This window comes from Poecilia reticulata, chromosome 20 (genome assembly GCF_904066995.2).
Source record: "Poecilia reticulata chromosome 20, P_reticulata-male-v2, whole genome shotgun sequence".
NCBI lineage: Eukaryota > Metazoa > Chordata > Actinopteri > Cyprinodontiformes > Poeciliidae > Poecilia > Poecilia reticulata.
Window position 1 is genome coordinate 13,961,721 of NC_088849.1, and position 23,154 is coordinate 13,984,874.

The 23,154-nt window shown below is 40.0% G+C and overlaps 2 protein-coding genes across 6 annotated transcripts; one reads left to right on the top strand and one right to left on the bottom strand.

The window, feature by feature from the left end:
- Positions 1-204: 204 nt before the first annotated feature.
- Positions 205-18,790, top strand: sbspon (somatomedin B and thrombospondin type 1 domain containing). 5 transcript variants are annotated; one of them, XM_081601369.1, is made up of 8 exons: positions 205-943; positions 8,523-8,996; positions 10,116-10,170; positions 14,491-14,656; positions 15,348-15,542; positions 16,823-16,901; positions 17,338-17,508; positions 17,850-18,790. In XM_081601369.1, the coding sequence occupies exons 4-8, from the start codon at positions 14,542-14,544 to the stop codon at positions 17,965-17,967; spliced, it is 678 nt and encodes a 225-aa protein (XP_081457495.1). In that variant the 5' UTR covers positions 205-943; positions 8,523-8,996; positions 10,116-10,170; positions 14,491-14,541; the 3' UTR covers positions 17,968-18,790. The 5 variants fall into 5 exon arrangements, with proteins under 5 accessions (XP_081457495.1, XP_017157449.1, XP_017157451.1 ...); XM_017301960.2 differs by lacking the exon at positions 8,523-8,996 and adding an exon at positions 9,425-9,447; XM_081601368.1 differs by lacking the exon at positions 8,523-8,996 and adding an exon at positions 4,252-4,368 and having other exon boundaries at positions 206-943.
- terf1 (telomeric repeat binding factor (NIMA-interacting) 1) lies at positions 18,109-23,094 on the bottom strand. The gene is made up of 9 exons (XM_008396377.3): positions 22,570-23,094; positions 21,636-21,731; positions 21,288-21,415; positions 21,086-21,172; positions 20,840-20,989; positions 19,665-19,777; positions 19,001-19,098; positions 18,796-18,881; positions 18,109-18,653 (listed from the first exon to the last, which is right to left on the bottom strand). Exons 1-9 carry the CDS (start codon positions 22,751-22,753, stop codon positions 18,492-18,494), a joined length of 1,104 nt encoding a protein of 367 aa, XP_008394599.1. The 5' UTR covers positions 22,754-23,094; the 3' UTR covers positions 18,109-18,491.
- Between the last annotated feature and the right edge of the window lie 60 nt (positions 23,095-23,154).

Below are 23,154 nucleotides of genomic sequence, written 5' to 3' on the forward strand. Positions count from 1 at the left end.
AAGTACATTTTTCGTGTATCTGTACTTTACTTAAGTAGATTTAATAATGGATGTACTTGTTTTTTCCCGTTAAAATGTGAAGTTCAGGGACTTAAGGTGGCTCCGTAAGATCCAAGCAATAACGTGACTTACGTGTCTGTTGTCACCCATCCCTTCCCCTTTACTACCACGCGGAGCTTCAAGACATGCGCAGTGGTTTCCTCTGAGCGGGAGAAGATATCTGTCTTATCGTCAGTAATATAATAGCGCTGCATAAATCATAAGACATGTCGACATGTAAAATAAGCAGCCCTTTGCTTTCACAGACGGTGGGGACGTCCAAGTTTAAGCATCACTTGGAAAGTAAGGTAAGCTCTGTGGACGTGATGCTAGCAAAGTTAGCTGTACAGAGACATGTTGCATCGGCGATGAAAAAAAAGTTGTCACTCATGCGCTGAATTATTGTGCAGAGGTCTTGACTGAGGTGTCGCATATATGCAGTGGCGCAAAAAGTGGGTATGCAGCGCATGCAAACGCATAGGGGCGCCAAAACCCTGTCTGGAGGGGGCGGCGTGCCGATGATGTTTTCCCATACACTTCAGCGTGCCTTACCCCGCGCGCACATAACGAGGTAAATGTAGAGTTTTTCCTTTCGCGTATCTTTCAGATCAGTTAGAGAAGAAATTTTGATAGGTTTTTTTAAGGTAACCCACTTAAAATCTGACATAAATAGGAATTAAATAGTTGATTAAAAGTTTGCTAACAGAAAATAACGTCGCTGCTCCTTTAAGGAACCAGCGTCACAGCCTCTGCAGTGCACAAACCTGAGGGAGAGAGCAGAGGAGGAATCATAGGAAAAGAGCAGTTATTAATTAACGGAAAAAGTTAATATAGTTGAGAAAACATAATTTACCTGGTCGGAAACTGACGGAGATTTTATGAGAACTAAGTTACATCGGTTTTGGTGAGTTTTGTGTTTATTTTCTTACATTTTCACCGTGTTGTACTTTTCCTTTTGGGGGAGAGCTAACGCTAAAAACGTAGCTGTTTGCGAAGAAATGCTCCGTCATAAACTGTTATCAGGTTAATATATAAACTGTTAACCGGTTAATATATTGGGTTTATGAAGAATTTATTTGTATAATTTGAGGATTTAAAAAGAGTTTTGTCGTGTTTGTGGCCTGTTGCACAGGTCAGGCTTTTTTGTTAGGTTGGAAGCTCAGTCGGAGCGAGGATTGGTCTGCCATGTGCCACGTGCACATTCACAGACACGATTCAAGATTCATTATTTTGTGTTTAGTGGTTCTGACCAGCTTGATTCACACATGTTTTTATCAATATTGAGATGTGAAATTGGCTGTAGATTTAACCCACTTTTCCTGACAGATATTTATTTTACCATCACATCCAAATTCAAAACCACTCCACTTTATTTGCAATAATTTAGATTTTTTCATGTGGTTTATTTGTTAAAACAGACCAAATACAGTGACTGTCCCAAATAAATTTTGTGTTTAGAATATCTGGCCCATATTTATGGAGGACTGAAACTAACATACTTAGAAATAAAAGCAGAAAAATAAATGCACCAGACCTTCCTGAGTTTACTTGTGATAACTTCATATATACTTATTTCATTTTTTGAAAACTTTTTTTTATTGAATATTAAGTTTAACAGAACTGCGCAATAAAGAGGTCCAATTTAAAAATGTTTTTTATACTTTGTGTTCAGCTGCACGTTCTGTCATTTGAGATAAATACAGATTTTAAAAATAACAAATGGTCTATTATTTGAATTTTATGTATAATTGCAAATTATGAAATAAAAATGACTCGAAATGACTTGAAATTCGAGGTTCCTGACTTGAGACTTGACTTGACCGTCTTTACTTGAGACTTGACTCGGACTTGAGGACAGAGACTTGAGACTTGAGACTTGCAACACAGTGACTTGGTCACACCTCTGCCAAATACAGAGATGAACTGAGAAAGGGCACGCACCACCAATTTTGCTGTTATTGTGTGTAACGGGTAAGCAGCCGGATACCGAGTACTTTGGCACATAACAGTTAACAAATAGCAAGCCCCAGATCGCGACCTTGGCAAGGGACCTACACAATCAACAATTAGGTGCTCAAACGGTTCTGTTGCAACAGGGATAGGTAATAAAGGAGTGGGTTTCAAAAGTTGGTTAGGCTTTGCAGTTAGCTGACAGACATGACATGTCCTAACATAGGAGGAAATATCCCTCTTCAAACGAAGCCAAAAAAAGTGTCTAAGGACTCGGTCATATGTTTTTATAACACCAGCGTGCCCAGACTCATCATGTGCCACTTTCAACAGTGCCTCGCAATATTTAGAGGGAACTACTACTTGAAAAACAGCATGTTCCACAGAACCAAAATGTGACACCCATTTTCTCATTAGCACCGAGTTTCGAAGAAAATACGCACCTTGGTAACTTAGCAGGCTTACTAAGGCCTGCTAAGGCATGTCCTGTCAAATTGTAAGTGCTCATCATACATCAATATCAGAATATTCTATTCCTATTCTATTTTTTTCCCCACGAAGCATATTTAAATATGCTGAACATATCAATACAATTAAAAAATACAATTGTTTATAAATGTAGCTTTGATAGATGTTTGAATATGGTCTCCAGTGACAAAAAGGCGTGTTATAATCAATTAAATGCGCTGATATGTCATTGTGCCTGCCAGACATATAACGCTGAGTGGAGCAGTCGACCCTTCCAAGATGGCCGCCCTCAATCTCGAGAGCGGTCCGTGAGGCGTCTATTCTTATATTATGTCTATGGTCAGGGACAAATTTTGGAATTCAGTGCACACATAAGGCACACTGCTGATTTTTGAGAAAATTTAAGGCTTTTAGGTGTGCCTTATAGTCCGGAAAATACGGTAATTGTCATAATATATTATTTTAGTATTTTTTAAATTGTTTTAAGCTATTATGTATTGAGTTCTGCTTTAGGACAAGGTATTTTAAAGACACCATCCACCTACAAGGTTTAAAATAAAAGATATTCAACAAACACGAGGAAAACATAAATTTTTGTGCTCACATGAACCAGGTTAGTCAGTTATTTGAAAAAATTATATTTTGTGTATATTTTATTCAAATTTTGTGCTTTATTCATAGGAGCTGTTTTGTCCCTCTTCTCAAGAATCAAGCCTTGTTTTCTGCTTGTATCTCAGCAGCTGATACCCTGTAATATAAGACAAAATAACTAAGTCAGTCATGTTATCTAAAGTTGCTGTAAAAGAAAATAACTTGCCAAACAACCTGGGAGAGCAAAAACGCAGGTACTCCCGTGCGCAGCTTCGTCTGCTTCTATCAGAAAAGCTCCGTGTGCCCAAGAAAACATCTTCCAAAGCCTTTAAAACATTGTTTCTCCTGCTGTGCCATCACAAATGATAGATTTTCCCAAAAATAAATCGCCAATGAACTGACCTGAAGGAAGAAGGACAAAACTCTAGCAGTAGCGAGAGTTTTGCAGGAAACAGGAACAGGCCATGCTGCCAGTAGGGCACGTGCACAGCGCAGGGCAGGGTGTCAAATTACGCAGTTAAAATTCTGACCTGGGAGTGAATTTACAAAGGCGATCACCTGATGTCTTGAAAGGTCAGGCTCTCACGTGTCACATGATACCGGACATGTCCTGTCAGCAACTAAATTTGTTGTTTACGAAGTGTGTTTTATAAAACTACGACATGTCCTATAGACCTTTAAATCTCGTCAACTGTTTTTAAATAGCTAAAAACCATAACATTTAGTGCAAAACTTGTATACGGGATTGTTTTCGAAGGATTAAAGACTCCTCTTGCGGACAAGTAAAAAAAAAAAAAAAAGTCACCTGTTCACGTTGTTTACCTGTACAGCTGCAAAACATGTGATTAGTGATCCCATGGTTAGGATTGTAATGTGCCTAACGGTCATGCTTTTGGACTTTGGGAGGAAGCCGGAGTACCCGGAGAGAACACACGCATGCATGGGGAGAACATGCAAACTCCATGCAGTTACTATGAAGCCCTTCAGGTCAGGCAGGAGACCCACAGGACTCGCTATAAAGCCCTGGAGAAACCTATTGCATATTGCTTTTTCAAAAGTGTTGTGGAGAAGTCTCAGACCACACGTCTGAATACGGGTGGCTGTTTCTGTGGCTGGTCAGAAACGGACTGGCTGTCTTCGTGATGGCTAGACAAGACGTACTACTACTTGCTGCTATTTCTGCTCCTTCTCTGTGTCCCTCAGCCTTTTCTCCAACCGTTCCACTTCAAGCTGCAGGTTTTTGGATATACGCTCAAAGATGGTGCCTTACTTCTCCAAGGTTATCTGTTCCTGCTCCAAGGCGGTGTTTAATACCTCCAAGTAAGTGCTTTTCTGCTCCAAATTGATGCTTCTTTCCTTCAGGGCAGTGTTTTTCTTCTCCAGGGCAGTGTTTATCTGCTCCAAGACAGTGGTTTTCTCCTCCAAGGTGGCTCTTTTCTTCTCCAAGACAGTGCTTTTTTGCTCCAGAGCGGTGTTTTCCCTCTCTGGGGCGGTGTTTATCTGCTTCAAAACTGTGCTTTTCTGCTCCACAGAGGTCTTTTCTTTCTCTAAGGCATTGTTGTCCTGCTCCAGTGTGGTAATTTTCTGCTCCAAGTTGGCTCTTTTCTTCTCCAAGACAGTACTTTTTTGCTTCAGAGCGGTGCTTTCCTGCTCCAGGGCAGTGTTTATCTGCTCCAAAACTGTGATTTTCTGCTCCAGAAAGGTATTTTCTTTCTCTAAGGCGTTATTGTTCTGCTCCAAAGCAGTGATTTTCTGCTCCAAGTTGGCTTTTTTCTTCTCCGAGACAGTGCTTTTTTGCGCCAGAGAGGTGTTTTCCTTCTCTAGGGCGGTGTTTTCTTGCTCCAGGGCAGTGTTTATCTGCTCCAAAACTGTGCTTTTTTGCGCCAGAGAGGTGTTTTCCTTCTCTAGGGCGGTGTTTTCCTGCTCCAAAATGGTGCTTTTCTGCTCCAGAGAGGTATTTTCTTTCTCTAAGGCGTTGTTGTCCTGCTCCAGGGCAGTGTTTATCTGCTCCAAAACTGTGATTTTCTGCTCCAGATTGGTCTTTTCTCTAGGGCGGTGTTGTCCAGCTCCAAGGTGGTGTTTTTCTGACCCGGGGCGGTGTTTAAATTCTCCAAGACAGTGGCTTTCTGCTCCAGGGTTATGCTTTTTACCTTTAGGGCAGTGTTTTCCTGCTCGAGGGCAGTGTTTTCCTGCTCCAGGGCATTGTTTATCTGCTCCAAGATGTTGCTTTTATGCTCCAGAGCGGTCTTCTCCTTCTGCAGTGTGGCGTTACCCTCCATTAAAGTTCTGATTTTGTTGGACTATTTTTTTAATTCCTCATCTTTCTTCAGAAACAGCTCGTCTTTATCAAGTGTAGGCAGCTCTATATTCCTAATTTGAATCTTCTCATTTTCTTTAGTTTGAGTTTGTCTGTTAACCGACAACATGCGAACATTTTTCAAGATGTTATAGAACTTCTGAGCCTGAGTAGCTAAGGTTTGTCCAGCTGAACTTATTTTCTTATTTACTGAATGAGAAAGCGATGCCTTATTGTGCTGACTCATTTTTAATCTTTTTTGTTTAGAGAAATCCAAAATGCAATCACTTGTTAGGAGACAGTCCTTCCTCTTGCTCTGCAACTTCTGCAATGGTAATGATGTAGAATTCACACGCAGAGAAACTGACTTCACTGAGCTGCTGCCAGCGTGCACGGATTTTTGAATTTATATGCGAGGATTGGAGTATTGCAATTAAAGTACAATAATATCTCAACATTTAATTATGACCCAATTCTAATTCTATATTATTAATGTCTACCATCCCACAAGCATCTAATTTAAAGCTGCCTTCAAATGATTTTATGTACTTTTATTTAAGTGGTGCAATATTCACAACTTAACTTTTGGATAGTAATAGTAATAAATGAACATCTGAGAAGATGTTGTGAATGTGCTGCTGTTTCTAGAGCTCGCTTTAGTGCTGTCTTACTGGTACAGCTCTGAAAGGCAGAAACACAACCAGAAGGGCCACATTGCTGTAATTTGAAAGGCAAAAGTTTCTGTCTGTTAGATATTATTTAATGTGGTTGTCAGGATTCGAAGATGGTATTGATTTCTTTTTAACCCTCAGCAGTCAGAAGTGAGAGCTAAAGACGGTCCCTCTCTCTCTCTTTGTAAAAAAAAATAAATAAATCAACATGGGTGTCTACTTAGGAAACCAGAAAAGAAGATTGTTCCCAAAGAGAGATACTTAAATGTATGTCTCTCTGATCACTGTGCCTTTCAGAAATTTAACCATCAGCTGAGCTTAATTTCAGGGAGTGTGTCCTGAAGCTCCTCAACTACAAATGCGACGTCAGACGTCAGGCTCTGCTTGCATCCCTTCCTCTTTCCCTCCCTCTGGGTAGTGAGGTGTGCATTTCAGAGACACATAGTGACCTAGAAACACAGAGCTGCCGCCTCCCCCCCTCCCTGATTAATGCTAAGTGAACGGGTTGCATTCAGGCTCAAACAGAGGCCGGGATTCCCTGCTCTCGCAGGGATTTTTACCGTCCCTTTTAAGGGTAGTGAAACAAAATGACCTGGAACAAACAGCCGACAATGAGGGCTTTAAGAGGAACTGTTCTGGGGCCAGCCCACAAGTGGTTTATCGTTTCACTGTAGTTCCATAGAAGTCTTTGACTGCCCTAAGAAACCTTTTCATATAAATCATCTTTAAGGCAGTAATGTGAGAAAAGCCGATCAATATTCAGAAATTACTGTAATATTAAATCATCCTAGGGCTGCACATTGGCGCAGTTGGTAGAGCTGTTGCCTTGCAGCAAGAAGGTTCTGGGTTCAATTCCCGGCCTGGGGTCTTTCTGCATGGAGTTTGCATGTTCTCCCTGTGCATGTGTGGGTTTTCTCTGGGTACTCCGGTTTCCTCCCACAGTCCAAAAACATGACTGTCAGGTTAATTGGCCTCTCTAAATTGCCCCTAGGTGTGAGTGTGTATGTGCATGGTTGTTTGTCTCTGTGTGTCTCTGTGTTGCCCTGCAACAGACTGGCGATCTGTCCAGGGTGACCCCGTCTCTCGCCCGGAACGTTAGCTGGAGATAGGCACCAGCAACCCTCCTGACCCCACAAGGGACAAGGGTGTAAGAAATGGATGGATAAACCATCCTTTATGGGTCCACTGTCCAGCCAGTTCAACCTACTGGTGTTCTGGTTAAAAAAAGACCATTTTGTTACTGTTTTACCAGCTGATATTATTCCAGCAGACTCTCACAGCAAGGATCAAAGAATGTTGCCCGAGTGCCAAATTTTAGCTTTGCTGGCGCTTTAAATCAAACATGCCCTAAATATGCTTGGGTCAGTATGAGAGGAAAAGTGTCAGCATGGGTCTTGAGACAGAGATCAGTGAATCTGCTATTAAAAAAAAAAAAAAAAAAGACATGAAAGATGTGTTGATTGAATAACGTGGGATGGATTGTTATAAATCTGTGAGGTCCCCAGACTCCCATAGTGATGTGAATTTGCGAAATCCCCCTCCTAGAACCTTAGTAGGTGCCACCTAATTATCTTGATGGATTTCTTTTGTTGTCGCTAAGCCCAACAAACCCTGGTAGGTACAGCTAGTGAAGCCTCTGAGCAGTTGCCAGGAAACAAGAAGAAATTCAAGATATCAACTCCATAATTTCAGGTAGCATAAACAAATATAATTAAAAGTTTAGAATGTATAAATATGATGATAGAGATGCATTTGCATTCAGTCCCTGTGATTATTATAAGATGAATTTATTCATGAAAATGTTTTATATCTTTTCAAGGTAGCTTTTTGTCAAACACGAGATTATTTCAGATCTCAGACTCATAAGCCAGTCAGGAAAGGGACCTTTTTAGTTTTCAATGCTAAAGGCCACTGAAACTGCAAACTAGCCATCTCTTGTTGCAACAAGATACTGCCATGGGTCCCATTGAGCTTCCTCACACTCTTAAAATTATTTAAATTAACAAATAAGTCAATAAAGTAAAAAAAAAAAATCTGGTTACCAAAAAGCAACAGGTGACAATAATAAAATAGCAGGGCTTTTATTGGATCTCACACCCACAGTTTGCAGTGTGATGAAGGAATTGCTTCAAAAGAAAATAATGGATCTCAGCTGGAAAGTGTAAGACTGGGGAATAGAAAAAAAGGATCAGAGAAGTGCTTGAATTACTATGAGGACAAACCTGACTGAACAAGATGGAAGACTGAGTGCTTTCCTCATCAAAAAGAAAAGCAAAAAAAATTTTTTACCCTCCTACGAAGATATATTTGCAATCCTCCCTCTCCATTTTCCATAAAAGTTTGGAAGTATGTTTTGAAGTTTGGCGACTATATGCATGAAATTTGTCCTTTCAGAGCAGGAAAGGACAATCTGATATTTATTCACCCCGCTCTTGGCACAGCAATGGATACGTGTTCACACAACTTTCTAGGGACCTAACCTTTCTAACTGCTCTTTGTCATTTCAGGAGATTTATGAAACCAGTTGTGATAGATGCACCCCATCTCATGCAGTCATCACCATTATCTGCATTTTTTTTTTTTTTTATCTCTCGGAGAGGCAGGGGTCAGCTGGGCTCCACGCCCACACACTGCGCCTCATCTACCTGCCCGCACTGATTTACATACATATGGAATTGTATGCCAAGGGAGGTGACTGATGATTATCAGTGACGATGTCAGGTTCGGGCGAGGGGGAAACTTTTATCAAAATCACTGTCTTGCTTGTCGCCACGGTGGCACTGATCGAAGGTCAAGCATGTCGGGACAGAAGCAACTGGGAGGTAATCAGTCCCCTCTGCTGCTTGGATGCTGGAGAAGCATGTTATCATCCATAACTGATAATGTCCTGTAAGAAGTGGAAGTTCATTATGTGGCTATAAAACCTAATAGACGCAGCTGTAAGTTGGGCGCAACAACCAAGACTCCCTGAATGTCATGCCGTAAGTGTGTTTGTTCAGTGAAATGCATTTTAAACAGTGTTCTCTCTGCATCACTAAGTCTTTGATGTTTCAAGCCAAGTCAAACAACCAACTTTACAACTCCGTGAAGAGTGACTCATGCACCTGTGACACGTCTGGTCCCATCATTCTCAAACAAAAGCGTGTCAGAAAGACAAACACTTACAATAACAAGTTTTGCAAATCACTAAAGTGCACGTAAAATCGGCCAGGTACACAAATAAAGAAGACGCTGAAGTATAGTTCTCAAAAACAAACAGCACTGTTAAAAAGCCAGGGTTTAATAAAAAACATCGAAAATATGTCCGTATGGGGTGAACAATTATCCCGTATTGTTATAATCGTGTCTATGACTATCAAGTGTTATTCCATATCTTGATTTGGTAATATGTGCCCACTCTGCCTCACAGGTGGTCTCAGAATCTATCAAATGGTAAGAACATTTCCTCTCCACAAATTTCTCCAGGTAGCCACACATATTTTATGTGAAATGTAGTTCTTTAGTTAGGCACTTGCAAAAATAGCACTTTTTCTCTCATGAAGTCATTAGTATTATCATCATCGTTATTATTCTTAGTAGTAATTTGGACTTACTGAAAAATTAAATCTTCATCTCCATCTTTCTAGTGGACATCTGAAGGTGTTTGATCAAAAGTGAACTGTTCATCTTTCTATTTGTCACAACAAAACCCCTAATTTCTATTTAAACAAGATATGTACTTATAGAGGTGGAACAGTGCTCTGATTCTGTTGCATTTCACAAGGGTATGTACACTTATCTATGTTTGATAAATAATAGCTTTCTAGTTGCAAAATTCAGGAAGCAACAGGAAGTCTTCTGACCTGTCTGTTTAAGAACCGACAACAGGTTCTTGAACCCTGTTGTTTAAGAACCTGTAAACAACAACAACTAGAGGTGTTCCGCACCAATTCTAAGCTGACGTAGAACTGGTGCGGACTAGGGGAATCCGACTGTTTAATTAAAACAAAGTATCGCGACGCGATGTGATTTCTGCCCAGTGCAAATAAAATAACAGATTTATGTTACATAGTAACCAGCTGTGAATAGTCCATGTTTTTGATTGTATTTTTATTTCACAGGTTTTTCAGCAAGTGAGCGGCCTACCTTCTTCAGGAAGAAATCTAGGACCTTCAGGCAAGTGGAGTAATTACTCTCATTACACTCCACACCAGGCTCATTCTGTGTCCAGTGATGCAGGGGGGGTGGAACTTCGCCATCACTTGCAGCTGAGTGAGGGGCCAACCCGATAAAGCCTCTGGTGTGAGTTAGGCTCTTTGGGTTGACAGTGTTGGTCCCCAGGCCAACACTAAGCGGGAAGTCTGAGAGGGAGAGAGGTCGCCCATAAAAAAGCTCCTCTAATGCCAACTCTCACTGAAACGCCCTCCAGCAGGCGTCGTACCTCGCCACTCCCTTGTTTTTCTCAGACACTCGATCTCCTTGACAAAGTAGTCAAGTATGTTTCCCAGGGTCGACATGAGGCCATGTTTGAAACCAATGTCCTGAAACGGGACAACCAATGGGTTGTCCACGAACAAAATGTTGAGTGCCTGGACACAGAAAAAATCCTAAGACTTAATCTCTGATGGTATCTCACCCTCAAACCGGCGGACATGCTTAATTCTAAGACCAAGGTGGAGGACCAGCTTGTATTTTAAATCGTCCATGTGGCTAATGTATTGTGATGCCCTGGAAAGTAGGGCCCACTGGAATTGAGGGTGAGAGATCCTGCACGTGACCAATGCCTGCATTGGTATGGCACTGGGTGCCTGTATGGCAGTTGTATGTGGACGTGTGGGGAGTCCACATACAACCATACAACTGCACAAAGTTTATCTTCCTACCAGCACCAAGCATGTCCAGGAGGATTTCCTCCAAGGTCAGTGGCAGATAGTCCAGATCGTTCTGGAAGTTGGTGGCCTCATGGATCCCCAAGATGGAATATAGGGATCCTCAAGGACCTACCAACTCCTGGAGCACGTATCTGGAGAAGAGCAGGTGGATGCCTGGGTCCCGGGCCGATACTTTACATGCTGTGTGGACAGACATACTGGCGACACCCGAAGGATCCAAAAAGTCTGTCGAGTCCAAACTGTCCTCGTTCTTCTGGCCAAACATCATCAAGTCCCGGCTTCAGTAGGTGGCTCTCACCAACATTGGATATAGCCTTATCAAGAAGTTAGAGAATATAAAAGAGGTCTTGCTTGAGAACGTGATATCGACTGGTGTTTGTCGATACCTGTTTCAGCAAGGTTGGCCTCCTTTTATTCTTTCCCTTCATTGTCTTGAGCTCCTTCTGAAATTCGAATACAATGCTATCCAACATCTCTCATGCGCATATTTGAAAAAGGGACTTCTTCGACAGATCTGTGTCTGGGTCAGTCAGGGAAACTGGTGTGAAGATGATTGACAGGTGATATCCACCATCCACATACTCAATGGTGTACCCATAGCTGTTGCGTAGAGCACTCGAACCAGCTGGGGTACACAGTGTGAGGTCCACATGCTTCTTGAGGAAGATGTAACAATCTTGAAGCATATTAACCTGAACATGTGGCAGCAGAAGGTAGTGTAGGGGAGCTAAAAGCGCCGTTGTACATTGTAGCTCCACCACCAGTCCATTGGTGTCGAACCTGAACATGATGTCACTTTCAGGTTCGCTGATGTAGGTAGAGTGGAAGCACATGTTTATTTTGGCTGCCAGAAATTCAGACACGCAATTGTGTTATTGTGATACAGCATGGCTAAGCGTTTGGCAATTGAGTGAGCCAACTTTGCAAATGTCAGAATTAATTCCTGCACAACTTAGAAGTTGCTACACTTCATAAAGTTGCTGATGAAGTATAGCAACTTCATCAGCTATACTGATGAAGTTAAAGTTCATCAGTATAACTTTACAACACAGGTCAAGAAGGAAAATATGACCTCTAGTTTCTCAACAAGTGTTTTGAAACCACAGCAACCTAAGAGTTACAGTTTGCATTCCCCACGTAGGTGTGATGAAGCAAAGGTTCGCCCCGGTCTTTTCTGGAATATGCTGCCCAATAAGTGAGAGCAAATCCATTCCCGACTAAAACCCGATACATCTCTTTCTTTGTCTTGTCTTTTTTTTTACTCAGATGTGTGCTTCTTTTTACATTACAGTTTAACATTTTGAGACTCATTAATACAGTCCTCCCCACTGAAACGCACAAAGAAGCTGTCAAGCAGGCGTGTGTTATAATGGTTAGGCTGATCATCTCTGACAAATGCACTCCAGGGGCAAGAAGGTCCAGGCTTGGGAGTCTGTCAGATGTAAAACACATGCTTTGATGTTTCTCTTCCACCGTCCTGAAGGCACAGTAAACTTCTGCAGCTTTCTCTCTCAGATCAATGGAGAGATCAAATAAGCAACAGCACTATGACTGAACAAAGCTGTGTGCATGTGTGTGTGTGTGTAACAGGATTTTACATTAAAGCCAGGTACCTGTGTTTCACAGTGTCCAAATAAGATGCATGGGATTCTTAACATTGATTGTTCACTAGTTCAGATGCTGTGTGTTGCCGATTATAATGAAGATGAAACCTTTCACTGTTAATTCACAGCATCCAGATTATAGTTAATATTAGTTCCTTGCAAAGTTGAGCACTGTTTTACTGTCTGAAAAAGATAACCCTAAGAGAAATTAGTAGTTTTCTAATGATTTTATTTGTGAAAGCAAAACAAACCTATTTATCAACCCCTTGCAAAGTGATTGACTATGAGCAAACACTTTTTTAAGAGCTGCCATCTAAGGACTGACTATTTCCAGCCCCAGGGAATTAATAAATTGCTTGAAAATAACTTGTCTGATACCGTGACACTGGCTCGAAGATCTCATCCGTCAGACGGAAAGGTTACAAAGGTATTCTAATGTTTGTAACTCTAGAGAACCAAAGTGAGACCCATTAGCCAAGAACGACCCGCCTACCACAATTACTCCAAGAACACATTGATGTCTCATCCAGGAGGACTTGAAGAACCCGAGCAACATCCTAAACAATCTTGGCCTCCTTTTCCTCAGTTCATCGTTCAAACATAAGAGACTAGGAAACAAAAAATATGGCTGACCAAAAAGAAAACAAAGGCACAAATTTCTTTCAAAATATGACGGATCCAAAGCCAGTTCTGCAAACTGAAGTACAAGTATGTAAAACGAACTTAGCTTCTCAAGAAAAGACGTCATACTGGCAATCAAATATGGAAGTAGTCATATAATTATATGGGGCCACGTTTCTGTTTTTGTACCCAGAATACCCATGAATACCTAGCAGAAGATCCTCAAGAATGCCCGGTAGGCAGATTGCCACCTTAAACTTAATAGTGTGGAGCATTGGACCTTTAGCCCAAAATGGTCAGATGATCATGAAGTTTACAAAGAGAAAAAATAAGATGGTAACTTCAGGACAAAGGTGATCTGTAGTCTGTTTCAGTTTAACTATCTATCCCAATACTTGCAATAAATATGGGCACATGATAAAAGATAAAGATATTTGACAACGCTGTTTAGCAAAATGTCTTAGAAATCTTGGAACAAGCTTATATTGATGCTTTGCTGGAAATACAAAGAAGCTATGCAAAGTCACTGGGCTTAAGATGAAGGCAGATTAGGTTTTAATAACCCTTTTATTAAAAAGTACAGCTTTACTAAACCCTGTAACAAACAAGAAATCAGACAGAAACAAACTAAATTCTGCTTCATCTGCTTTTGTCACAACCCTGAAAGGGAGTGAGGCAAAAAAGGCAGAAAGGTAAGAACTAAAGAGTGACTTGAGTGTCCCCTGAGGACCCTGTAGCACAATTATTTGGAAACTTGCCAAATGCTCACATTCCTGCCTTTCTTGTGGGACTCAGAGATCAGGAGGTGGCACCGCTGGCAGAATGATATCTGGATTACAGCTCTTCTGAAGGGAAGGGATGAGACATACGTATTGATAAAAAATATGGCAGGTAAAAAAAAAAAGGTAAAAGAAAGAACAGAGGCAGGAGGGAAAGCACACAAACCCAGCAGGTCACCCCTCCCCTGATTGTTGAGGGAGGTACTCAGCTGTCGAACCTGGAGGGAGACACCAGCTCTGAGAAGAAGCTAAAGCAAATGCAGCATGAGGAATGAAAGTGTGGCTGTGGTGGGAGCTTTGGGATGCTTTGAACTGTAGGCTGAATTTTGCAGAGCCCAAAGCCTCGACACAGCAGAGAGAAAAGCAGGAACTCCAGACTACAAGGGATCCTGTGGTGGAGCTCAGTCTTGTCAGTTGCATACAGGAAGAAAAGCTGGATTAGACATGTTTTAAGGAAAACACCCTTCTATACCAGGAGCCAACCAAGAGGTTGGAGTATTACTTAAAAACTGGACTTTCGGCTCTCGACTCGCTCGATTCGTGATGGTTTCCTTTGTGGAGGTCGTTTACTGGGTGACAGCGTTGTGTTGTCTTGGACAGAAGCATCTGGTGACCGGTGGTTGTACAGGGAAGTGTTGCCGGGGCAGAAACATGGGCTGTTCTACCACAGACTGGAGGATGGACCGGGCATTTGCAAAATGCTTCTGCGACGAGGACTGCGTCAAAACCAAGGACTGCTGCTTTGACTATTTCACAGAGTGTCCAGGTGAGTGATGAAGGGAGGGGACCAGTCTTGGAGTAAATGAATCACAGACGAGTTTGTTGGATTCATTTACAACTGAACTTTACAGCACCCCTACGAGATAATCAGAAGATAAATTATCTTCAGAAGCTGTCAGACAAGGGGCAAAAAAGTCAGAAAGGAGTTGTTGGCCTTATCCAATTGTTACTGATGCAGCTCTTGTGGCAGAGCTGACTCATTCTGAATACTATCTAATTTTTCTCATTTATCTTGTGTCTACCAAATACCTCAGCCAGCTTTGTGCCAAGCCTCATTTCAGTGGACTGGCCAACACAATGGCATTAGGGCAAATATTTGAAGAATGTGATTCTTGTCAATCAGTTGCAGCAATTACAGTTCCAGGCAAACAAGCTGAGCGTACTTAATATGTGTTACAGCCCAGTAGCCACAAAATCGGCACACTTGCAACATCAAAGCCTGATTATTAAGCATAAAGAAGTGAACTTGTGTTCACTTGGGCAGACTAAACCTGTTTGTAGCAGAGACAAAAAAAGCACTAGTTCTACAAATTGCAATCAAGTCTCCATACATTGCAACACAGTCCAATAATTATATTTCTTTTGAATCGAGATGATAATTGGAGCCGGTGTGAAAGTTGTAAGCAGATATTTATTCCGTCCTATGGGGGGCTTTTTTTTTTTTTTTTTTTTTGTAGCTCAAGACTGTGCAGTGAGCGCTTGGAGCTTTTGGAGTGGCTGTGCCAAGCCATGCCAGCCTTCAGTAAGAGTCCGTGTCCGTCACGTAGAGCAGCAGCCTGGTAACAGCGGTGAACCCTGTCCCAGGCTGGAGGAGAGAGCTGGTTGCAGGGAGTATAGAGACCACCGAGGCAGCCAATGTGGACGCAATTCAGGTATAAGAAACATAATACAGTGTCTGCTTTCATGTCTGCAGCTATTTTATGTTAGAATGCATATATAGTTCCACTTAGAGGTTTACATCCACGTCTGACTGAAAGATAGTAAATTTGGATTCCTTTATGTCTTTGAACCACCCTTTTTCAGAATGACTGACAGACCAGGCCTCGGGGAATAACTACATTTGAATCTATTCTAGATCTTCCTCAGTATTTTTCTATAATGTAATGTCCCATAGCAAGTTGGGACATTTTGGCTAAATTTGGAATTTTGGATTTTACAAATTTCCTAAATTATAACGTTTTAAAACTGATTTTTAAGTGTTTAAATGGACTAGCACCAATGCCATTAAGCGATTGCATACAGACATTGCAGGGCAATAGCAGATCTACCAGAGCAGCTTTGGATGGAAATTGTAAAGTTCCCTTTCGAAGAACCACTTTTGCTCAAAGTGCACTGTCTGTGAGAGGATCTGCAGCTTGGAACTCACTCCCTGTTCACTTAAAGTCTGTAACCAGTTTTAGTATGTTCAAAAATCAAACAAAACTCTGGTTATGCCAAAAACAGACCTGTACTCATTTTTAATTTTTTTTTTTTACACTTTTCTGAATATATTATGTCGTGTTGTTTCAAATGATTTCACTTCAATTTTTAGAGTTATTATTTTTAGAAAAAGCCCATCTAGGGACAAGGGCTGCGAATTAGCTGTTGCTATTGCACCATGATGCTAACATGGGACTGCTGTTTTATTCAGTTTGTCTATGTAAATGTGTGTCTGTCCCTATCAAATAAACTTACTAAAAAAATTGGCTGTTACAAACAGGACAATAACCCCAGAAATTCTCCAAGGAACATTTAACCAAACGTTTGAGGAGGTGTGTGTACTGTATGTTGTTTGTTTGAGCATGTGTGATTTTGACCTTGCGGAAGAAAATCTAAAATATATTAAAACCCATACTCCCAAGAATCATTGCAACTGTATGTTGTACAATCGATTTAGTCAGTCTAAATTGGTATTTGATTAAATCAGTAAAATCCTACCATTGTTACAACATTAAGGATTGATGTATTTGTAAGTTGCTTCAAACAGTACTTCAGTTGTTGACGGTGCTTTCTATGACTGTATTTTTATGATGTAAAGCACCTTGAACTGCCTAGCTGCTGAAATGTGCTATACAAATAATCTTGAACTTGAGCTTAAGTTCTGACAGGATCTTCATAGTTTTCCATCAATGGGTAAAATATTAAAAACACTTGAACCGTTTTCTCTTATGAGGCTCAGCATTCATCACCAGCTTGGAATTTGGTAAAGGAAGACCCAAGCATGACAGCTATGGAAACCCCCTAAACCCAGGGTAAGTTTCACATTATCTCAAACTATTCATGACTGAAAGCAAGACACATGACGTAAAAAAAAAAAACGACAAAAGAAATGCTTTCATGCAGGTAAAATGTTACCCTATAATATATAAGTCTAAGCCTGCTTTGTTGCATCTAAGTGAGTTACCTTTGTTTGCCCACCTGGCTGCCTGTAAACATGATTATACAGCAGTGCTCAGAGACAGCCCACAATCCTTTGAAATTAAATCCTCACAAATGTCACAGAATGATCCACACACACTAAGAGGGCTTTCTAAGTGAAAAGGGGAGTAGAGAAATCACAACTGTACATTGGCAAAGTGACATACACTTTCCAAGAACGAAACCCGCGGCTTTCTTTTATGTTCTGTCAACATACTGCGATTATTTTCCATGTGACTTTCATGACTTTTCTGTTACCCCCCCAATCAGGTTTTGTATGGAATTTAAAATGGAGACCCGGACAGCACACTGCACGGTGGAGAACCGGCCTCACACCCTCTGGATGCGCTACATAACTGAAGGATTCAAAGTGTGTGTAGCGTGCGAACCTCCTGCCCTGCGAAACAGTAGCTGTCAGGGTGACGGCCAAGAATCGGACAAGTAGGAAGTTATCAGTTGTGGCACTTAAATAATGCATTTGAACTACTCAAGAGTATACCCAAAAACTGTGATTTGACTTTATTGCATGTTTTCTAATCCACAAAAGGTCAAGTAAGACGCAAACTTACATTGTCCATTCCGCTCTCTAGGTTTTTAGCTCATCCAGGTGGACAAATTCAGTCACGCAGAAAGACAAAGGGGATAATACTTAATAATACTTGCCATAAAAGCCAACAACCGTTTCAGATTTATGCCAATAAATTCACATACATTTTTGACTGAAATAGTAGATGGAAAGAAACATGACTCAAATCTTTTACTGCAATGTTGCTGTGTTTCAGAGAAGCTGCGCTTCAGTGGCAGGCAGTGGGGAACCCACACTGCAGAGGGACATGGAAGAAGGTCCAGAAAACTCCCCAGTGCACCTGTCCAACACAACATATCTTCATCTTCACCTGACCTCCAGTCTGCTGAAATAAAGCGTGCAGAACGCCTCTGGATGTCCTCTGAGAGACTAAGAGCTGCATCATAACTTAAAAGCTTACAAGGATCACTGCAAACTCAAAATGCACTTATGGTAGAAATTAAACATCAGTACAGTTTAAAAAAAAATTGTATTTATTATTTCAAAACATGTCTGCAAAAAACATCAAATGATTTTAAAATAAAAGCAACTATATACATTCAAATTTCATTTGTAAAACTAATTTAAATAATATTTTAGGTTATAAAAGGGCAGCCTGTAGATAATATTTTTGTCTCTGGCGCCCTCTTGTGATATAAATTGAAATTGGAGAAGCGGTAAAACCAAATAGCTTTCAATTTTACAAATTTGCAACACTAACGTGGAACAAAAACACGCAAACAAAATATAGTTTTCTTGCATAAATAAAAAAAATGTTTTTTTTTCATCAGTGGGTAATTTTATGTACAAACTGCTCCATTAGCCCAGCTAAATCAAGAGACTGGAGGCTGCCTTTTCTTCAGCCGACTTTGTACGTCTTTAGCAGAACTCTCCAGCGGTCTTTCAGCATGGTGCCAGTACGTCCCTCAAAGTCATAATCCAGTAAGATTCGAGACCAGTTCCCCTGTCCGTGACGTTTGACCCCGTCTTGAAGGTACTTGTCCAGCTGGGGAGTCCATTTCTAAACAACATAACACATACTCAGCGCTTTTTCTTTTCTTTTTTTTTTTCCCTAAAAATGAATTTAACTTAAATAAGCAAACAATTTCAATTTTGTAATAAATTAATCTGAAACGTATAATCCGTTTTGCAATTCAACTTGCCTTTCGTGTTTTCTTTTCCACGCACTTCTCACTATTTTGCAGCGGGGAGGTTTCTAAAGTCTTCCTCGCCGTCAGGTGCCACACCTCTGATGGTGGGAGGTTAAAAAGTCTTTAGCTTTAATCAAGCTCATAACAGGTCTGGAAACATTTTACACAATCGTCGTCATTGTTAGTCAGACAAAAACAGAAGTAGGACGCGTCTTACCACTTCTGGAGAGACGCCGGAGAGAAACACAGGGCTTCTTCGTGGCATCAGGTGACCAGGCCTCGGGGAGTTTAGCAGAGAGTAGTTTGCGTTTTGTTCTGTTGAAGTGTTACAGATTTTACAGATTATTTTTTAATGACTGTTGGAAGGACTAAAATACCCCCTTTTTGTTGTGGAAAAATGAAAACAGCATAATGTTCTAACGACGAAAATTTATCTAAAAATTGTAATCAAAACAACTATAGTTTAAAATGATTCATGTCCCTTGCAGATTTAAAGTTACTGTTCAACCAAGAAAAGTAACAGAAGCAGAAAAACTTCTACAAGTTTGTTTCTGATAGGAAATCAGAAGACTGACATCTCTCAAAAGATAATATGACAAGTCCAAAGGGGATCATTTTAGCAAAAAAGTGGCACATCAGAAATGATTCATACCTTTTTTCTGTAAGTTGACGAGCTTTGGATGTTACAGCAATCAAAAGCTTTGTGTTGCTAAAAAACGTTATTTTTCCCTGTGCTTTCCGATTGTATTTTTTTTTTAACTCCATCCATGAGTCTGAGCCTGAAAGGTCTCCGTGCCACTACCCCAAAATTTAGCTCCCTCTAATGTTTTAATTCGGAATAACTTGGAGCTCAAGTGTATGTGAGAACTCATTTTTCATACTTTTTGTTCTTCTGCGTCGTTTCACTTTGCTTTTCCGAGACAGTGCCGTCTTCTAACTCCACAGACTCCGAGTCCATAACGTTTTGGGAAGATTGAACAAAACCCGTAGCTGTCTGAATGAGAAACATAAACGTTCTTTAAGATGCATGCAGTCATTGACACTTACGGACAAAATCATTCTCTATCCAAATGTATTTCATTAGTGACTTTCTAGAAATCTTCCCATCTGCTCCAATATTATTGCAAAAAGATTCTAAGTAAAAATCTCTAAAGCACAAAGACATTATTCACTTAAATTCTAAAATATGTAATACATTTATGAAATAAAAACTATAAAAAATGTCAAAATGTCAAATCTTTGAAATATAGGAATAACTTTAAATAAAGAAAAAGGAAAACATTTTTAGCGTGAAGAACTACTCCACAAGTTTTGATGTTAATTTCTTACACACTTTGTAGCAGACTAATTTTTCTTTAAACAGGAAACAAAAAAATGCTACAGTTAAATTGTGTTTTTTTAATGATTCTGCATTAAACAAAAGTTTTTTGATGGGAATCACAAACATTAGGGGAAAAAATACAGTCCCTGAATATTACTGTTTATATATAGCGGGAAAACCTTATAACAACAATAAATAAGAAAAATAACGACAAAACAAAAACCGACAGCTGAAATGGGTTTCTTGTGTAGGATCTGTTTGCCAATTACATTTTGAAATCAAAACCACCCATGAAAAAAAACGACATGCTTTTCAGGTTCATCGTCACATCCTCGTCTGTTCAAATTAATTTTACACATGCATCGCTGGAAAAATAAATAAATAAAAAAAATACTTCCCTGCTATTAGAATAAAGCACATGCTCTGCTTTTCTGAAATATTGCTTCCTTCACTCCAGTGAACTAGAACTGATTAAAATAAAATCTAAATCTTGATAAAGCTGCCTGTATGCTCCAGAGTTGCGACACCCCAATATCCTAGCTCGGATCATTTTCATCCTTTGAACAAGTTTATGATTTATACGTTTCTTCTGCAGGCCAATTTCCCACATAAACATCAGAATTATTGAGCATTTAAAGTTGCCGTGCACACATGTACTTCACACTGGAAGATTTAGCTGCTGGAAGGACGAAGAAGGGAAATTGGCAGCAAATAAGACATATAATGAGATCTAACCTTGACGAGGAAATCACATGGATTCTTTTTCAAATAGTTGTCCAAGAAGGAGTTTATGGTCTCCAGGAGGCGCTTGAAGCTGAAGCTCATGAGGACCGGGTGGTACGTATCAGTTTTTATGACGATAGTCGAGAGCTTAATTCCCAAGTTCTGGTTCAGAAAAAAGTTAAGAATAAGAATAATAATTAAAAAAAGCCAACAGTTATTTTAGGATAGAAAGTGACAAAAGCAACTCAACATACAGACCCGAGGATATGCGTGTCTTTTTTCAAACCACTTGAGGACAGAGGAGGCAGAAGATCTCTGGCCTTTCTCCAGGCAGACGGCCACAGCCTAGAAACAAGGCAAAGGGCGTCCTTTATGCCCGAACCCAGCCAGAAAATCAATTGTTGCCCTCAAATATTATGAGTTTAACAGGAAGCAACCCTTGAAAAGACGGAGGCAGTACCTGGACAAACAGGAGACAGGTGATCTCTTTGAATAAGCCTTCATCTTCCACTGCGTTTTCCAGGCTTGACCAAACAACGGCAGCAGACATCAGAGGCATTACATGTTCATCTTTTTCAAACAGGACATCTGGGGAAAGTGGGGAACATTCATAAGAGCAGAAAAAGAAGCTTCATTTTGAAACCGTAGTCTTTGTTTTCTCATTGACATTTTCTTTTTAAATCTGACAAAACATTTGTAAACTGAAACTGTCTTCATCTACAGGATATTTCTCATGCGTAATATTTGCAGAGTGCTTCTGCTTTACAGCAGCAATGCAATAGTTAAACATAAGTTTGGAGCAACTCACCCAACTGCTTTCCGTGCATTACTCTTGCTAGAAAGGCACATATCAAGGATTTTTCATTATGGCCTGCTGCTTTAAGAGATTTACTCTGAAAAAGAGCTGAGAAAAAACAAAAACATATACATTCACACTACAGTTAGCTGACTCATAGAACTTGTTTTTTTTTTTAAAGATTTTCGAACATTATAGCACAAAAAACACCTTTTACATGGGTATACGCAATAAAGCACACAAACATTTTCAACCAAAAAAAGCTTTCCTCAAATAAATCCCAAGATAAGTTTTTATTCTGCAAATATTACTATCAAATTCATCCTCAATGGATGTGGACTTTTTAAAAAACGATGTTGGCTCACATCAGTTTGAAAATGAGAAAAGAAAAAGTGGTAGACAGGAAATATTTACAATTATAGGATTGATGACGGAGTCTAAATAAGAACACAATTCTTAAACAAAAATGTTGCGTATATAAACATATTGACAACAAAGTATTTGTATAATTACTAACGGCTACTTTCTACAGCTATATTTTAGGAACAAATTGCTGAAGATTGTTGCACCTAACCGAGCCAGTTTGAGTGTAGCACAATTTTATATCGACGTTACATCTACAAGAAAAAAAAACAAAAACAAACGAACAAAAATACATCAAAAAAATATTTTTTTCTTTTCTTTTTTAATATATATATATATATATATATATATATATATATATATAAAGATACTAATAATAGTAAATCTTATTCCGGTTTCTTCGCGCAGCGGAAAAATAGTACTCCCAAGAGTGAAGTCGTCTCAAAAAGTCAGAAATCGCTTCAAAAGTAACGTAGAAATCTAGGAAGCTGTCCTAAAATCTTCCGACTTGGTGCAAGCAGAGCGCTGTCACGTAGCTAACTACTTTCCACTGGATTATCGGTCACTTTGTTGGATTACTCACCTTCAAAAACTGACAGAGTTTCGTTAAATGCATCAAAGTTTCCTTCTTTGAAGCTTCGACATAAACTCACAAACATGAAGTCCAGCATCCATCCTGAGGCTACGGCGGTAACACGAGGAAAGCTGACACTATTATCTGTACTGGATGACTCTGAGGCGAGTACCTGTTTAAGTTCACACTCCATTGTTGTTTATTTTTTGTCTTCACTTTCGTAGAGGAGTTTCCGCGCGCGCTCATTTATGAGCCGAAACAACTGAACACAAAGTACTACAGCGACCTCTGGCGTTTGGGATGAGTAACAGCACTATGCTACATATTCGTTTCTTATAAAGTCATGACATCTCAGCTTTCTCAAATTGTTTTAGCCTAAGTACACAAATTGTAGTGTGTGTAAACTTGAAGAAAGCAACAGAAAATGCTGTCCAAAAACAACTGTGGTAATCCAGCGGACCTAAAACAAGAACATTTAGTTTCGTTTAATTAAAGATAGTAAGGAAAAAGGTCATGCATATTTTTATAGTGTATGTAAATATCTGGTATCAGTATAATGATGCAACAATCCCTAATATGCAGATACAGTGCACA

Excerpts from the sequence above, each read along its gene's own strand:
- sbspon (XM_008396378.3), top strand. The coding sequence starts at position 14,434 with ATGGTTTCCTTTGTGGAGGTCGTTTACTGGGTGACAGCGTTGTGTTGT. Across the intron at positions 14,657-15,347 it reads CTATTTCACAGAGTGTCCAG|CTCAAGACTGTGCAGTGAGC; the intron begins GTGAGTGATGAA and ends TTTTTTTTGTAG. Across the intron at positions 17,509-17,849 it reads GACGGCCAAGAATCGGACAA|AGAAGCTGCGCTTCAGTGGC; the intron begins GTAGGAAGTTAT and ends GCTGTGTTTCAG.
- terf1 (XM_008396377.3), bottom strand. The coding sequence starts at position 22,753 with ATGGAGTGTGAACTTAAACAGGTACTCGCCTCAGAGTCATCCAGTACA. Across the intron at positions 21,416-21,635 it reads AATGCACGGAAAGCAGTTGG|ATGTCCTGTTTGAAAAAGAT; the intron begins GTGAGTTGCTCC and ends CACTTTCCCCAG. Across the intron at positions 21,173-21,287 it reads CCTGTCTCCTGTTTGTCCAG|GCTGTGGCCGTCTGCCTGGA; the intron begins GTACTGCCTCCG and ends CCTTGTTTCTAG.